The sequence below is a fragment of the Engystomops pustulosus genome, unplaced genomic scaffold, assembly GCF_040894005.1.
Source record: "Engystomops pustulosus unplaced genomic scaffold, aEngPut4.maternal MAT_SCAFFOLD_553, whole genome shotgun sequence".
Classification (NCBI taxonomy): domain Eukaryota; kingdom Metazoa; phylum Chordata; class Amphibia; order Anura; family Leptodactylidae; genus Engystomops; species Engystomops pustulosus.
The window spans coordinates 21,122-38,696 of record NW_027285432.1 but is presented as its reverse complement, the minus strand read 5'-3'; the positions used below and the strand labels follow the sequence as shown (position 1 = coordinate 38,696).

The following is a 17,575-nucleotide window of genomic DNA, read 5'->3' as shown; positions in this document are numbered from 1 at the left end:
CGGTGTCACACACGTGTAATATGCGGCTGTACGTGTGTCGGGGGCCTCGCTCACCTTCTGCAGCAGCGGGTTGCGGTGCTCGGCCTCTCTCCGCGCTCCTCTCCTCTGCGGCTCCATCCTCCGAGCTGTGCGGCCCCGGCTGCTCCTCTCCTCAGCACCCCGGGACAGACCATTACTTCCGGGGGGGGGATGATAAGAAAAACAACCTGTATCACCTCCTCCCACTCAGTCCAGCTCCAGCTTCATTTTACAGACACAGTAAAGATTTACCCGCCGACATCTGGGTATTTCAATCTCTACACAGGCGAATTAAGAGAATCCTCCCCCTGCTTTCAAAGATGGTTCGTTCCGTAGCTATAACAACCAGACGCTAACAGGAAGCCGCGCTCAGCTGTCATGTAGTTACATTCATCTCCTCAGCTCCCGCGTGTGTAGAGCCCCGCCGGAGTGTTCCGGAAACGTCCCGTGCTGCGGCAGCGTCCATCACACCCCATTCACACGACGCGAATAACACGGAATCATCTTTAATAACTGGAGTTTGATAACGTGTATATTCTCAATAAAGTTCATTCATTAAAAAAAAAAAAAAAGTGTTGTGCAATCTCCGTGGGAACGACGCGTAAAACCCTTCGCATGACGTCACTTCCGCCGTAAGCACGTGTTTCCGGCTTACAGGAAGGAGATGGTAAGTGGCTGCGACGTGTGACGGGGCGCCAAAAACGGATTCAAAACGTATTGTGGGAGATCAGAGGGTGAGGGAGCGCCATGATAATGCATCCAGGTTTTTGTTTTGGTCTGGACCGGCTGTGACGTAGCGGGGCCCCAGAGCCTGACGGCCACCGACTTCCCCCCCATTACTAGTCCCCCCCCACCCACAGACCTGACTGTGCGCCCCCTTTGGGTTCCCCCTATGAATGGCCGCTGACCTCTGCAGGTCACAGACGCCCCCCCAGGTCCGGAGCCTTCCCTTATCTGGTGACAGTATATGAGAGAGTGGTCTACATAGGAATGTGGAGCTTTTACTATAGATACTAGAGATCTGCCCTGCACTACCGGCCCTATCTCCTGTGCAACCATCCAAAGTCCCAGGGATGCAGAATTAAAGGGGCTGTCCATAGGTTGAAAACATGGCCGCTTTATTCCAAAAATCATCTCCTCTCCTCACCATGGGTAGTGTAAGATATTGCAGCTTAGCTACAGCTGCGATACCACTGACTCCTCTCAGTAGAGACCTCCCTCAGTTGCAGCAGTGGCTTACATCTTACACACGGGCCCCTAAACAATCGGTACTCCCCTACGTATGTTCCAGATTCTAAGAAAACCCCTAAGACTTCACTGCACTAGATGCACATGGACAATAATCCTTCATTGGGGTCCAATGTACCCCATCGCTCCCTGAGATGAGTGGAGCAGCACCCACCTGCTCTACTCATCTCGAAAGGACTAGGGGTCCGACGGGGGTCCTCCCCCCCCCCCCCTTTTTCCCCGCTGTTCTTATGATAACGGAGACTCCCAACAGTCAGCAACTTGTTTAGTGGGAAAATCCCTCCAGAGTAAGCATAAAAGAAATGACCAACTGAACAGAAGGTAATTTGGGGTCTTTGTTCCCAGTATTATAGATGTGCTACACTGTTTTTTTTGGTTTTCTTTTTTTCTTCAGATAAACGCTCTATGTCCAGTAAGCGGAAAAATCAGAAAGAGACTGGTGGGCCCTCCAAACCTCTCCAGGGGTCCAGTCATGAACCGCCCAGTGCTCAGAGCCAGGATATTACCAAGCATCAGGTAAAGAGGAAGAGAGAAATGACCGACCTCCATGTTATGTACATGGGCAGCAGCGACACGGAAGAGATGGTGAAGAGGAGGAAGCGTAAGCAGGACGGTGAAGAGCAGGAGGAAGACTATGACCTGAAAAGAAGAAATACAGGTAGTTTGGACACATCTATAGGCACTGCCTAAGCTTTGCATGTGGATGCCTTCACCTTTGTCAAACTTAACCAGATTCTAGGAAGGTTGGATGACATCCAGTGTATCCCAATGATCACTCAGCTTGCTAAAACCCTAGTGCAGGGGTCAGGAACCTTTTTGGCTGAGAGAGCCATAAGCGCCACATATTTTAAAACATAATTCCGCGAGAGCCGTACAATATGTTTAAAGGGACACTGACAGAACAATCGCTCCAGCAGTCATTAGTACAGCAGGGATTATCCCCCCCTGCTGTACTAAGCCACCACTGGACAGAAACAATTCTAATTCCCTGTAAAAAATAAAAAAAAATTATATTTTACATTTGAGCTTGTGATGCAGGGCATCTTGTCCAGGACCCTGGTTTCTTTTTAATGTGCTGCCTGGATCTGGCTTCTTCCCACCTGACGATGAGAGATGCAGCTTTCAGGCCTGCGCAGAAGAAGGAAGAGGCCAGAGTGCTGAAGGAGATGTCCTGCTAGCAAGCTCCAATGTAAGTTATCTATTTTTTATTTTACAGAGAATTACCATTGTTTCGGACAAGTTGTGGCTTTGTACAGGAGGGAGGAATACTCCTTACTGTACTAAGTGACTGCTGGAGCAATTTTTCTGTCAGTGGCCCTTTAAAAGTGTTGGTCTTAAATAAAGTGAACAAAAAAAGTGGGTGCTAAAGCACAACTTCTTACTATGGTACAAACCAGCCGGTACACCCAGGGTAACAAACAATTTAACTTTATTAAATAGTTTTACATGAAGTGCAAATTCTTTTTTTTTATAAAATAATAATGTTTAATGCTGTTGTTAACCAACAATAACAAACTTTCTACTTTTAATGTGACTTCTGGTGCTGCATGGACTTGCTGATGGCTTTGTAGTCTGGTTGATACGTGGTGAGGTTAAGCTTCATGCAGGCATTGAGACTTCCATCCGTTAAACGTGACCGTATGTTAGTCTTAATGTGCTTTAGATGTGAGAAAGACTGCTCACAAGCATAAGTAGAGCCAAACATTGTCAGTACAGCAATACCCACACGCTGCAGTGTGTGGTATGTGACAGGAAGCGCGTTCCAAGTTTTGACAATCAGCTGGTCTGCATGTTGAAGTTGTTTCATTTCTCTCCACTTGTGTTTGCTCGCCAACTCTGCTTGCTGTCGTGTGAGTTTTTCCAAATCTTCATTAAGTGAAAGAAACTTATTCACCCACATGTCTGAGGCCTTCAGGTCAGCAACTTGTAGTTCAAAATCTCTGACAGAGACACCGGGGATGTAACTCAGGTCAGTGCTGTCCAGTGCACACTCGTGTGGATGGGTGATGAACTTAAAAAGACGAGTGTGCTCCCGAAATTCTCCAAAGCGTGCTTTGAATGTCTGCAGAAGATGAGATGTGAAGCCTGTTAGCTGCTGAATATCCAGATGTTGAGCAGGGTCATTTGCTGTGCATGCATCCTTAAACTCTCCCAGTTTTTCAAAGTGCAATAAACGACCCGTTTTAATGTCCGTGATGAACAGTTCTAGCTTATTTTCAAATGCAAACACAGCTTGTTGAAGTGATAAAATTGTATTTCCAACACCTTGCATTTTCACATTGAGCTGGTTCAGATGTTCAGTCATGTCCACAAGATAATAGAACTTCAGGAGCCATTCGGTGTTGGATAACTCAGGATGCTCAACATTTTTCATTTCAAGAAAAGTCCGTATTTCACTCAGACAAGCCGCAAAACGACTGAGCACCTTCCCTCTTGACAACCAACGCACATTGCTGTGCAGAAGCAGACCACCATAATTATTCCCAACCTCATCCAGCAGTGCTTTAAACTGACGATCATTTAAAGCCCGGGCAACAATAAAGTTGACTACCTGTATGACAAGTGACATCACTTCACCAAGCTGCTCGCCAAACATTTGAGCACAAAGCGCCTCCTGATGTAGGATGCAGTGAAAACTTAGGATGGGTCTCTTTTCATGTTCACGAAGAAGGGCTACAAATCCTTTGTTTTTTCCCACCATACATGGAGCACCGTCGGTACACACTGAAACAAGTTTATCCATCGGTAGATTTTTTTCTTTAGCAAACTCAGTGAAAGACTTGAACAAATCATCCCCTCTGGTTGTCCCCTTCAGAGGCAAAACGGCAAGACTTTCCTCATGCAGTGTGTCACCGACAGCATACCTTGCAATTACACTGAACTGAGATATGTGGCTCACGTCAGTTGACTCGTCCAAAGCAAGGGAAAAAAATGGAGCTGCATTTATGTCCTTCACTTGTGATGCCTCAATCTGATTTGCCATCATGATGGCACGATCATGAACGGTTCTTGCTGACAGAGGCATGTCTTTTATCCTATTGATTATCTTGCTTTTATCAGAAAAATCGTCAAAAAGTTCATTGGCAACATCAAGCATGAACTTTTTGGCATACTCCCCATCTGTGAATGGCTTTCCATTTCTGACAATCGCTAAAGTACCAGCAAAGCTAGCCGAATTCCAGTCTCCTTGTTGGGTCCAAACACGAAGTTGCTGCTGACTAGCCAGCACTTTGCACAGTAGCTCTTGGCAGGCTTTTTTCCTGCTGTCTCCTGCAGGATATTTTGATGCAAATGAAGCATGGCGTGTATCGAAGTGCCGCTTGATATTTGAACGTTTCATTGATGCAATTTTATCATTGCATATTAGACAGACAGGTGAACCTGCTCTCTCCACAAAGGCAAATTCCTCTGTCCATTCCTGCTGAAAAGTACGATACTCCTCATCCTTTTTTCTTTTAGCCATCTTCTTCAATAAAGGGAGGTACTGTGGGAGTGAATAGAAGGCATGGAGTCATTACTTCTTAGATTTAGATCTGTGGATTTCTTTGTAAGGAGGGCCGGCTCCATGTTTCTTTGGGTCCTTGTGCCACAGAGCTTTAGTAGACCTCTAGAAGAGCTGAGTTCTTTTAGGCTCGAGTTTGTCTGGTGTTGGCACTGGCTGTGTTCAGCTGTTAGGGTCACTCTCTACACCCCAGCATGGCCCACTGGGTGGATATGATGTCAGCTGTATAGCTACCCAGTACACCCAGTAGGTTCCCCATCCAGTGACTATAGGTGGTGTCCCCATTCCCATACCTATTACGTCCAATAATCACAAGCAACACGTACCTATTACATCCAGAACATCATAATTTTATCTAATAAAACCCCTTTGTGCTTATTTTCTTACCTCAAATTTTATCCTTGGGAGGAGTCTTAAATTTGGAGGTGGCTTCTTCTTAACTTGGTGTCCTTCCCCAATATGGCGCTGATAGCTTCACAGCTTCCGGTCTTTCCTGGAAACAAAAAAATCTCTGAGCGAAGAAGAGACACTGGAGCTTCTTAATTATCTGTGCAACCGTGTAATCCCTGAAAAAGTTGAACAACCCGACCCTTAGTAAATGAGCCTCACTGTGACAGGAAGAGGAAAAAAATTGCACTTCATTCTCAGTGCTGGCCGCAATAAACAAGGGCTGTGTATAGTGCCCAATTTCAGTCCAGGTGAAATCCACATTGGGTAATTTCGCCTCCCACTGAGCTCCTATTGACAAAAAGATGCTGACAAAAAAGAGCAGGCCTGCTTGATAAATTTTGCCCCATATATAAATTCCCCCACCCCAGTTTTATTATATTCAGAGGCCCCATCACAGTTAATTTAGTAAGTATGCAGATCCCCCAGTATAGTGAGTATGCACATCCCCCAGTATAGTGAGTATGCACATCCCCCAGTATAGTGAGTATGCACATCCCCCAGTATAGTGAGTATGCACATCCCCCAGTATAGTGAGTATGCACATCCCCCAGTATAGTGAGTATGCACATCCCCCAGTATAGTGAGTATGCACATCCCCCAGTATAGTGAGTATGCACATCCCCCAGTATAGTGAGTATGCACATCCCCCAGTATAGTGAGTATGCACATCCCCCAGTATAGTGAGTATGCACATCCCCCAGTATAGTGAGTATGCACATCCCCCAGTATAGTGAGTATGCACATCCCCCAGTATAGTGAGTATGCACATCCCCCAGTATAGTGAGTATGCACATCCCCCAGTATAGTGAGTATGCACATCCCCCAGTATAGTGAGTATGCACATCCCCCAGTATAGTGAGTATGCACATCCCCCAGTATAGTGAGTATGCACATCCCCCAGTATAGTGAGTATGCACATCCCCCAGTATAGTGAGTATGCACATCCCCCAGTATAGTGAGTATGCACATCCCCCAGTATAGTGAGTATGCACATCCCCCAGTATAGTGAGTATGCACATCCCCCAGTATAGTGAGTATGCACATCCCCCAGTATAGTGAGTATGCACATCCCCCAGTATAGTGAGTATGCACATCCCCCAGTATAGTGAGTATGCACATCCCCCAGTATAGTGAGTATGCACATCCCCCAGTATAGTGAGTATGCACATCCCCCAGTATAGTGAGTATGCACATCCCCCAGTATAGTGAGTATGCACATCCCCCAGTATAGTGAGTATGCACATCCCCCAGTATAGTGAGTATGCACATCCCCCAGTATAGTGAGTATGCACATCCCCCAGTATAGTGAGTATGCACATCCCCCAGTATAGTGAGTATGCACATCCCCCAGTATAGTGAGTATGCACATCCCCCAGTATAGTGAGTATGCACATCCCCCAGTATAGTGAGTATGCACATCCCCCAGTATAGTGAGTATGCACATCCCCCAGTATAGTGAGTATGCACATCCCCCAGTATAGTGAGTATGCACATCCCCCAGTATAGTGAGTATGCACATCCCCCAGTATAGTGAGTATGCACATCCCCCAGTATAGTGAGTATGCACATCCCCCAGTATAGTGAGTATGCACATCCCCCAGTATAGTGAGTATGCACATCCCCCAGTATAGTGAGTATGCACATCCCCCAGTATAGTGAGTATGCACATCCCCCAGTATAGTGAGTATGCACATCCCCCAGTATAGTGAGTATGCACATCCCCCAGTATAGTGAGTATGCACATCCCCCAGTATAGTGAGTATGCACATCCCCCAGTATAGTGAGTATGCACATCCCCCAGTATAGTGAGTATGCACATCCCCCAGTATAGTGAGTATGCACATCCCCCAGTATAGTGAGTATGCACATCCCCCAGTATAGTGAGTATGCACATCCCCCAGTATAGTGAGTATGCACATCCCCCAGTATAGTGAGTATGCACATCCCCCAGTATAGTGAGTATGCACATCCCCCAGTATAGTGAGTATGCACATCCCCCAGTATAGTGAGTATGCACATCCCCCAGTATAGTGAGTATGCACATCCCCCAGTATAGTGAGTATGCACATCCCCCAGTATAGTGAGTATGCACATCCCCCAGTATAGTGAGTATGCACATCCCCCAGTATAGTGAGTATGCACATCCCCCAGTATAGTGAGTATGCACATCCCCCAGTATAGTGAGTATGCACATCCCCCAGTATAGTGAGTATGCACATCCCCCAGTATAGTGAGTATGCACATCCCCCAGTATAGTGAGTATGCACATCCCCCAGTATAGTGAGTATGCACATCCCCCAGTATAGTGAGTATGCACATCCCCCAGTATAGTGAGTATGCACATCCCCCAGTATAGTGAGTATGCACATCCCCCAGTATAGTGAGTATGCACATCCCCCAGTATAGTGAGTATGCACATCCCCCAGTATAGTGAGTATGCACATCCCCCAGTATAGTGAGTATGCACATCCCCCAGTATAGTGAGTATGCACATCCCCCAGTATAGTGAGTATGCACATCCCCCAGTATAGTGAGTATGCACATCCCCCAGTATAGTGAGTATGCACATCCCCCAGTATAGTGAGTATGCACATCCCCCAGTATAGTGAGTATGCACATCCCCCAGTATAGTGAGTATGCACATCCCCCAGTATAGTGAGTATGCACATCCCCCAGTATAGTGAGTATGCACATCCCCCAGTATAGTGAGTATGCACATCCCCCAGTATAGTGAGTATGCACATCCCCCAGTATAGTGAGTATGCACATCCCCCAGTATAGTGAGTATGCACATCCCCCAGTATAGTGAGTATGCACATCCCCCAGTATAGTGAGTATGCACATCCCCCAGTATAGTGAGTATGCACATCCCCCAGTATAGTGAGTATGCACATCCCCCAGTATAGTGAGTATGCACATCCCCCAGTATAGTGAGTATGCACATCCCCCAGTATAGTGAGTATGCACATCCCCCAGTATAGTGAGTATGCACATCCCCCAGTATAGTGAGTATGCACATCCCCCAGTATAGTGAGTATGCACATCCCCCAGTATAGTGAGTATGCACATCCCCCAGTATAGTGAGTATGCACATCCCCCAGTATAGTGAGTATGCACATCCCCCAGTATAGTGAGTATGCACATCCCCCAGTATAGTGAGTATGCACATCCCCCAGTATAGTGAGTATGCACATCCCCCAGTATAGTGAGTATGCACATCCCCCAGTATAGTGAGTATGCACATCCCCCAGTATAGTGAGTATGCACATCCCCCAGTATAGTGAGTATGCACATCCCCCAGTATAGTGAGTATGCACATCCCCCAGTATAGTGAGTATGCACATCCCCCAGTATAGTGAGTATGCACATCCCCCAGTATAGTGAGTATGCACATCCCCCAGTATAGTGAGTATGCACATCCCCCAGTATAGTGAGTATGCACATCCCCCAGTATAGTGAGTATGCACATCCCCCAGTATAGTGAGTATGCACATCCCCCAGTATAGTGAGTATGCACATCCCCCAGTATAGTGAGTATGCACATCCCCCAGTATAGTGAGTATGCACATCCCCCAGTATAGTGAGTATGCACATCCCCCAGTATAGTGAGTATGCACATCCCCCAGTATAGTGAGTATGCACATCCCCCAGTATAGTGAGTATGCACATCCCCCAGTATAGTGAGTATGCACATCCCCCAGTATAGTGAGTATGCACATCCCCCAGTATAGTGAGTATGCACATCCCCCAGTATAGTGAGTATGCACATCCCCCAGTATAGTGAGTATGCACATCCCCCAGTATAGTGAGTATGCACATCCCCCAGTATAGTGAGTATGCACATCCCCCAGTATAGTGAGTATGCACATCCCCCAGTATAGTGAGTATGCACATCCCCCAGTATAGTGAGTATGCACATCCCCCAGTATAGTGAGTATGCACATCCCCCAGTATAGTGAGTATGCACATCCCCCAGTATAGTGAGTATGCACATCCCCCAGTATAGTGAGTATGCACATCCCCCAGTATAGTGAGTATGCACATCCCCCAGTATAGTGAGTATGCACATCCCCCAGTATAGTGAGTATGCACATCCCCCAGTATAGTGAGTATGCACATCCCCCAGTATAGTGAGTATGCACATCCCCCAGTATAGTGAGTATGCACATCCCCCAGTATAGTGAGTATGCACATCCCCCAGTATAGTGAGTATGCACATCCCCCAGTATAGTGAGTATGCACATCCCCCAGTATAGTGAGTATGCACATCCCCCAGTATAGTGAGTATGCACATCCCCCAGTATAGTGAGTATGCACATCCCCCAGTATAGTGAGTATGCACATCCCCCAGTATAGTGAGTATGCACATCCCCCAGTATAGTGAGTATGCACATCCCCCAGTATAGTGAGTATGCACATCCCCCAGTATAGTGAGTATGCACATCCCCCAGTATAGTGAGTATGCACATCCCCCAGTATAGTGAGTATGCACATCCCCCAGTATAGTGAGTATGCACATCCCCCAGTATAGTGAGTATGCACATCCCCCAGTATAGTGAGTATGCACATCCCCCAGTATAGTGAGTATGCACATCCCCCAGTATAGTGAGTATGCACATCCCCCAGTATAGTGAGTATGCACATCCCCCAGTATAGTGAGTATGCACATCCCCCAGTATAGTGAGTATGCACATCCCCCAGTATAGTGAGTATGCACATCCCCCAGTATAGTGAGTATGCACATCCCCCAGTATAGTGAGTATGCACATCCCCCAGTATAGTGAGTATGCACATCCCCCAGTATAGTGAGTATGCACATCCCCCAGTATAGTGAGTATGCACATCCCCCAGTATAGTGAGTATGCACATCCCCCAGTATAGTGAGTATGCACATCCCCCAGTATAGTGAGTATGCACATCCCCCAGTATAGTGAGTATGCACATCCCCCAGTATAGTGAGTATGCACATCCCCCAGTATAGTGAGTATGCACATCCCCCAGTATAGTGAGTATGCACATCCCCCAGTATAGTGAGTATGCACATCCCCCAGTATAGTGAGTATGCACATCCCCCAGTATAGTGAGTATGCACATCCCCCAGTATAGTGAGTATGCACATCCCCCAGTATAGTGAGTATGCACATCCCCCAGTATAGTGAGTATGCACATCCCCCAGTATAGTGAGTATGCACATCCCCCAGTATAGTGAGTATGCACATCCCCCAGTATAGTGAGTATGCACATCCCCCAGTATAGTGAGTATGCACATCCCCCAGTATAGTGAGTATGCACATCCCCCAGTATAGTGAGTATGCACATCCCCCAGTATAGTGAGTATGCACATCCCCCAGTATAGTGAGTATGCACATCCCCCAGTATAGTGAGTATGCACATCCCCCAGTATAGTGAGTATGCACATCCCCCAGTATAGTGAGTATGCACATCCCCCAGTATAGTGAGTATGCACATCCCCCAGTATAGTGAGTATGCACATCCCCCAGTATAGTGAGTATGCACATCCCCCAGTATAGTGAGTATGCACATCCCCCAGTATAGTGAGTATGCACATCCCCCAGTATAGTGAGTATGCACATCCCCCAGTATAGTGAGTATGCACATCCCCCAGTATAGTGAGTATGCACATCCCCCAGTATAGTGAGTATGCACATCCCCCAGTATAGTGAGTATGCACATCCCCCAGTATAGTGAGTATGCACATCCCCCAGTATAGTGAGTATGCACATCCCCCAGTATAGTGAGTATGCACATCCCCCAGTATAGTGAGTATGCACATCCCCCAGTATAGTGAGTATGCACATCCCCCAGTATAGTGAGTATGCACATCCCCCAGTATAGTGAGTATGCACATCCCCCAGTATAGTGAGTATGCACATCCCCCAGTATAGTGAGTATGCACATCCCCCAGTACAGTGAGTATGCACATCCCCCAGTACAGTGAGTATGCACATCCCCCAGTACAGTGAGTATGCACATCCCCCAGTACAGTGAGTATGCACATCCCCCAGTAAGTATCCCGATCCCATAGGCCACTCATTCCCAATAAATGCCAAAAAAATACCATACAGAAATTGCCAAAAAAAACATAATAAAACTTATACTTACATGCAGTTCTGCTTCCACACCGCTTCTTCACCGCTTCTAGTGACAGCTCCGTCTTCCCGCGGTTCCGACTTCCCGCACCTCCGCGCAGAGACACAGGCGCCGTGACGTCATCGGCCGCCTGTGTCCTGCAAAGTACGGAGCGACGCAGGGGCTGCGTCGCTCTGCATGTCTATCGCGCCTGTCTTAAAGAGACAGGTGCGATGGAATTACATGGTGGGCGTCCGAATCGCTCACCCTGTCTGCGAGCCAGATGCGGCCTCTAAAAGAGCCACATCTGGCTCGCGAGCCATAGGTTCCCGACCCCTGCCCTAGTGTATCAGTAAAGTACACTACAGCATTGCACAAGATTGATTATTCACTCTTTTTTTTTTCTAGCAGATGCTTGTATTGAACGACAGGAGGACCAAGAAAATGGAGAAACCTTCACAAAAAAGAGAAGGAAGAAAAAGGAAGAATGTAGTGAGGAGGCTAATGAGATCACTGCTGATGCTTCCTCCTCGGTTGTCCTTCACCCGAGACATAAAGAAAAATCTAAAAAATCTCATAAAGCTAAAGATTTTAACAGACTAATCAGTGATGAGGATTTTACTAAGGAAGCTCCACATATCGACTGTAATCATGTAGAAGGAAGGTTTAAAAAGAAAAAAAAGAAAACAAAGAAAGATTGTAAGGAGCGAGTAATGGAGGACGAATCAGTGAAGGTTCTGCATCAGGGCGGTGGAGGTTTTTATGAGGATAAGATGGAAAATACTGAGACTCTAGAACAAGAGTATGAAAGCCACAAAAAGAAGAAAAGAAAGGATAAACCTTACCTGCAGGGTGATGACTGCACAGTGGATGAGACCTCAGCTACTGGCCTTCAAATCATGAGATCTCAGAAATCCGAGGCCAGACTCCAAAGACATGATGGTTTCACTGAAGAAACGCTGAATAGTGAACTTAGGTCAAAGAAAAAACATAGGAAAGCATTCAGGGAAGATGCTTTAGTAGAGGTATCGTCGTCTTCCCATGCCCAATATACAAGCAAGATGAAGAAAAGGCGGAAAGATGGTGAAGATGAAAGTGCTGAGCAGACTTGTGTTACAGAAGTAATTGCTACCAAAAGAAAGAATGAGGATGCTGCGGGGAACACAGAACAAGAGGCGGGAAGTGTAGTTTTTCCCGATAATTCAGTGAAGGAACAATTGGTTCTCAAAAACAAACAAAAGAAAAAGCGGAAGGATGACGCAGAGCTCCAGGAAGATGGTGTGAATATAGACCAAGCTGAAGACCATCTAGTGACGGAACAATTGATTCCTGAGATCCATCATAAGAAGAAAAAGAAAAACCGGAAGGATGATGCAGAGCTCCAGGAAGATGGTGTGAATATAGACCAAGCTGAAAACCATCTAGTGCCGGAACAATTGATTCCTGAGATCCAACATAAGAAGAAAAAAAAGAAAAAGCGGAAGGATGACGCAGAGCTCCAGGAAGATGGTGTGAACATAGACCAAGCTGAAGACGATATAGTGACGGAACAATTGATTCCTGAGATCCAACATAAGAAGAAAAAAAAGAAAAAGCGGAAGGATGACGCAGAGCTCCAGGAAGATGGTGTGAACATAGACCAAGCTGAAGACGATATAGTGACGGAACAATTGATTCCTGAGATCCAACATAAGAAGAAAAAAAAGAAAAACCGGAAGGATGATGCAGAGCTCCAGGAAGATGGTGTTAATATAGACCAAGCTGAAAACCATCTAGTGCCGGAACAATTGATTCCTGAGATCCAACATAAGAAGAAAAAGCGGAAGGATGACGCAGAGCTCCAGGAAGATGGTGTGAACATAGACCAAGCTGAAGACGATATAGTGACGGAACAATTGATTCCTGAGATCCAACATAAGAAGAAAAAAAAGAAAAAGCGGAAGGATGACGCAGAGCTCCAGGAAGATGGTGTGAACATAGACCAAGCTGAAGACGATATAGTGACGGAACAATTGATTCCTGAGATCCAACATAAGAAGAAAAAAAAGAAAAACCGGAAGGATGATGCAGAGCTCCAGGAAGATGGTGTGAATATAGACCAAGCTGAAAACCATCTAGTGCCGGAACAATTGATTCCTGAGATCCAACATAAGAAGAAAAAGCGGAAGGATGACGCAGAGCTCCAGGAAGATGGTGTGAACATAGACCAAGCTGAAGACCATCTAGTGACGGAACAATTGATTCCTGAGATCCAACATAAGAAGAAAAAGAAGCGGAAGGATGACGCAGAGCTCCAGGAAGATGGTGTGAATATAGACCAAGCTGAAGACGATATAGTGACGGAACAATTGATTCCTGAGATCCAACATAAGAAGAAAAAGAAAAAGCGGAAGGATGACGCAGAGCTCCAGGAAGATGGTGTGAACATAGACCAAGCTGAAGACCATCTAGTGACGGAACAATTGATTCCTGAGATCCAACATAAGAAGAAAAAGAAGCGGAAGGATGACGCAGAGCTCCAGGAAGATGGTGTGAATATAGACCAAGCTGAAGACGATATAGTGACGGAACAATTGATTCCTGAGATCCAACATAAGAAGAAAAAGAAAAAGCGGAAGGATGACGCAGAGCTCCAGGAAGATGGTGTGAATATAGACCAAGCTGAAGACGATATAGTGACGGAACAATTGATTCCTGAGATCCAACATAAGAAGAAAAAAAAGAAAAAGCGGAAGGATGACGCAGAGCTCCAGGAAGATGGTGTGAACATAGACCAAGCTGAAAACCATCTAGTGACGGAACAATTGATTCCTGAGATCCATCATAAGAAGAAAAAGAAAAAGCGGAAGGATGACGCAGAGCTCCAGGAAGATGGTGTGAACATAGACCAAGCTGAAGACGATATAGTGACGGAACAATTGATTCCTGAGATCCATCATAAGAAGAAAAAAAAGAAAAAGCGGAAGGATGACGCAGAGCTCCAGGAAGATGGTGTGAACATAGACCAAGCTGAAGACCATCTAGTGACCGAACAATCGATTCCTGAGATCCAACATAAGAAAAAAAAGAAAAAGCGGAAGGATGACGCAGAGCTCCAGGAAGATGGTGTGAACATAGACCAAGCTGAAGACCATCTAGTGACGGAACAATTGATTCCTGAGATCCATCATAAGAAGAAAAAAAAGAAAAAGCGGAAGGATGACGCAGAGCTCCAGGAAGATGGTGTGAATATAGACCAAGCTGAAGACCATGTAGTGACGGAACAATTGATTCCTGAGATCCATCATAAGAATAAAAAAAAGAAAAAGCGGAAGGATGACGCAGAGCTCCAGGAAGATGGTGTGAACATAGACCAAGCTGAAAACCATCTAGTGACGGAACAATTGATTCCTGAGATCCAACATAAGAAGAAAAAAAAGAAAAAGCGGAAGGATGACGCAGAGCTCCAGGAAGATGGTGTGAATATAGACCAAGCTGAAGACCATCTAGTGACGGAACAATTGATTCCTGAGATCCATCATAAGAAGAAAAAAAAGAAAAAGCGGAAGGATGACGCAGAGCTCCAGGAAGATGGTGTGAATATAGACCAAGCTGAAGACCATGTAGTGACGGAACAATTGATTCCTGAGATCCATCATAAGAATAAAAAAAAGAAAAAGCGGAAGGATGACGCAGAGCTCCAGGAAGATGGTGTGAACATAGACCAAGCTGAAAACCATCTAGTGACGGAACAATTGATTCCTGAGATCCAACATAAGAAGAAAAAAAAGAAAAAGCGGAAGGATGACGCAGAGCTCCAGGAAGATGGTGTGAATATAGACCAAGCTGAAGACGATATAGTGACGGAACAATTGATTCCTGAGATCCAACATAAGAAGAAAAAAAAGAAAAAGCGGAAGGATGACGCAGAGCTCCAGGAAGATGGTGTGAATATAGACCAAGCTGAAGACCATGTAGTGACGGAACAATTGATTCCTGAGATCCATCATAAGAATAAAAAAAAGAAAAAGCGGAAGGATGACGCAGAGCTCCAGGAAGATGGTGTGAATATAGACCAAGCTGAAGACCATGTAGTGACGGAACAATTGATTCCTGAGATCCATCATAAGAATAAAAAAAAGAAAAAGCGGAAGGATGACGCAGAGCTCCAGGAAGATGGTGTGAATATAGACCAAGCTGAAGACCATGTAGTGACGGAACAATTGATTCCTGAGATCCAACATAAGAAGAAAAAGAAGCGGAAGGATGACGCAGAGCTCCAGGAAGATGGTGTGAATATAGACCAAGCTGAAGACGATATAGTGACGGAACAATTGATTCCTGAGATCCAACATAAGAAGAAAAAGAAAAAGCGGAAGGATGACGCAGAGCTCCAGGAAGATGGTGTGAATATAGACCAAGCTGAAGACGATATAGTGACGGAACAATTGATTCCTGAGATCCAACATAAGAAGAAAAAAAAGAAAAAGCGGAAGGATGACGCAGAGCTCCAGGAAGATGGTGTGAACATAGACCAAGCTGAAAACCATCTAGTGACGGAACAATTGATTCCTGAGATCCATCATAAGAAGAAAAAGAAAAAGCGGAAGGATGACGCAGAGCTCCAGGAAGATGGTGTGAACATAGACCAAGCTGAAGACGATATAGTGACGGAACAATTGATTCCTGAGATCCATCATAAGAATAAAAAAAAGAAAAAGCGGAAGGATGACGCAGAGCTCCAGGAAGATGGTGTGAACATAGACCAAGCTGAAGACCATCTAGTGACCGAACAATCGATTCCTGAGATCCAACATAAGAAAAAAAAGAAAAAGCGGAAGGATGACGCAGAGCTCCAGGAAGATGGTGTGAACATAGACCAAGCTGAAGACCATCTAGTGACGGAACAATTGATTCCTGAGATCCATCATAAGAAGAAAAAAAAGAAAAAGCGGAAGGATGACGCAGAGCTCCAGGAAGATGGTGTGAATATAGACCAAGCTGAAGACGATATAGTGACGGAACAATTGATTCCTGAGATCCAACATAAGAAGAAAAAAAAGAAAAAGCGGAAGGATGACGCAGAGCTCCAGGAAGATGGTGTGAATATAGACCAAGCTGAAGACCATGTAGTGACGGAACAATTGATTCCTGAGATCCATCATAAGAATAAAAAAAAGAAAAAGCGGAAGGATGACGCAGAGCTCCAGGAAGATGGTGTGAATATAGACCAAGCTGAAGACCATGTAGTGACGGAACAATTGATTCCTGAGATCCATCATAAGAATAAAAAAAAGAAAAAGCGGAAGGATGACGCAGAGCTCCAGGAAGATGGTGTGAACATAGACCAAGCTGAAGACCATCTAGTGCCGGAACAATTGATTCCTGAGATCCAACATAAGAAGAAAAAGCGGAAGGATGACGCAGAGCTCCAGGAAGATGGTGTGAACATAGACCAAGCTGAAAACCATCTAGTGACGGAACAATTGATTCCTGAGATCCAACATAAGAAGAAAAAAAAGAAAAAGCGGAAGGATGACGCAGAGCTCCAGGAAGATGGTGTGAACATAGACCAAGCTGAAGACGATATAGTGACGGAACAATTGATTCCTGAGATCCAACATAAGAAGAAAAAGCGGAAGGATGACGCAGAGCTCCAGGAAGATGGTGTGAACATAGACCAAGCTGAAAACCATCTAGTGACGGAACAATTGATTCCTGAGATCCAACATAAGAAGAAAAAAAAGAAAAAGCGGAAGGATGACGCAGAGCTCCAGGAAGATGGCGTGAACATAGACCAAGCTGAAGACGATATAGTGACGGAACAATTGATTCCTGAGATCCAACATAAGAAAAGGAAAGGTGGTGGAGATCTCCAGGAAGAAGTTGTTGATCAGGAACGTATGTCACAATGGAGATGTCCTGATGGTTCTTTGAATCCAGAGCGGGTGGAAGGAGGTGTGGAACAAACAGAAAAACAGAAGAAAAGAAAAAGGAAGGATGACCCTCAGCAGGAATCTGAACACATCACAATGGAGGCAAACATGGGAGGGGGGACCATCAGTGTAGGTGAACTTACCAATGATGAAGATGGAACAGATGACCGCCACACGCAGCAGTGCTCTAGTGCGGGACTTGTAAACTATGAAAGTCTTTCGGAGACCACCGAGCCAACCTCAAGCAGCCGACCTCCGAACTCTGACCAGAATCCAGCTACACAGGGCGGAGGGGAGACTCTTCAGTACGAGGAGCACATGAAGTAAGTGATTGTAGAAGACCCTGCCAGAG

General features: G+C 45.7%; 1 protein-coding gene across 7 annotated transcripts in view; it reads left to right on the top strand.

The window, feature by feature from the left end:
• Positions 1 to 374: 374 nt before the first annotated feature.
• Positions 375 to 17,575, top strand: part of LOC140111705 (uncharacterized) — a 37,808-nt gene continuing 20,607 nt past the window's right edge. For 2 of the 7 annotated variants that reach the window (XR_011852210.1, XM_072132407.1), the window contains exons 1-3: positions 758 to 781; positions 1,661 to 1,924; positions 11,717 to 17,546. Coding sequence is in view for 6 of the 7 variants with exons in the window: in XM_072132407.1 (XP_071988508.1) it covers positions 766 to 781; positions 1,661 to 1,924; positions 11,717 to 17,546 (6,110 nt within the window). In the remaining variant the exon portion in view is untranslated. The other 5 variants (XM_072132409.1, XM_072132410.1, XM_072132408.1 and 2 more) reach the window with 5 other exon arrangements.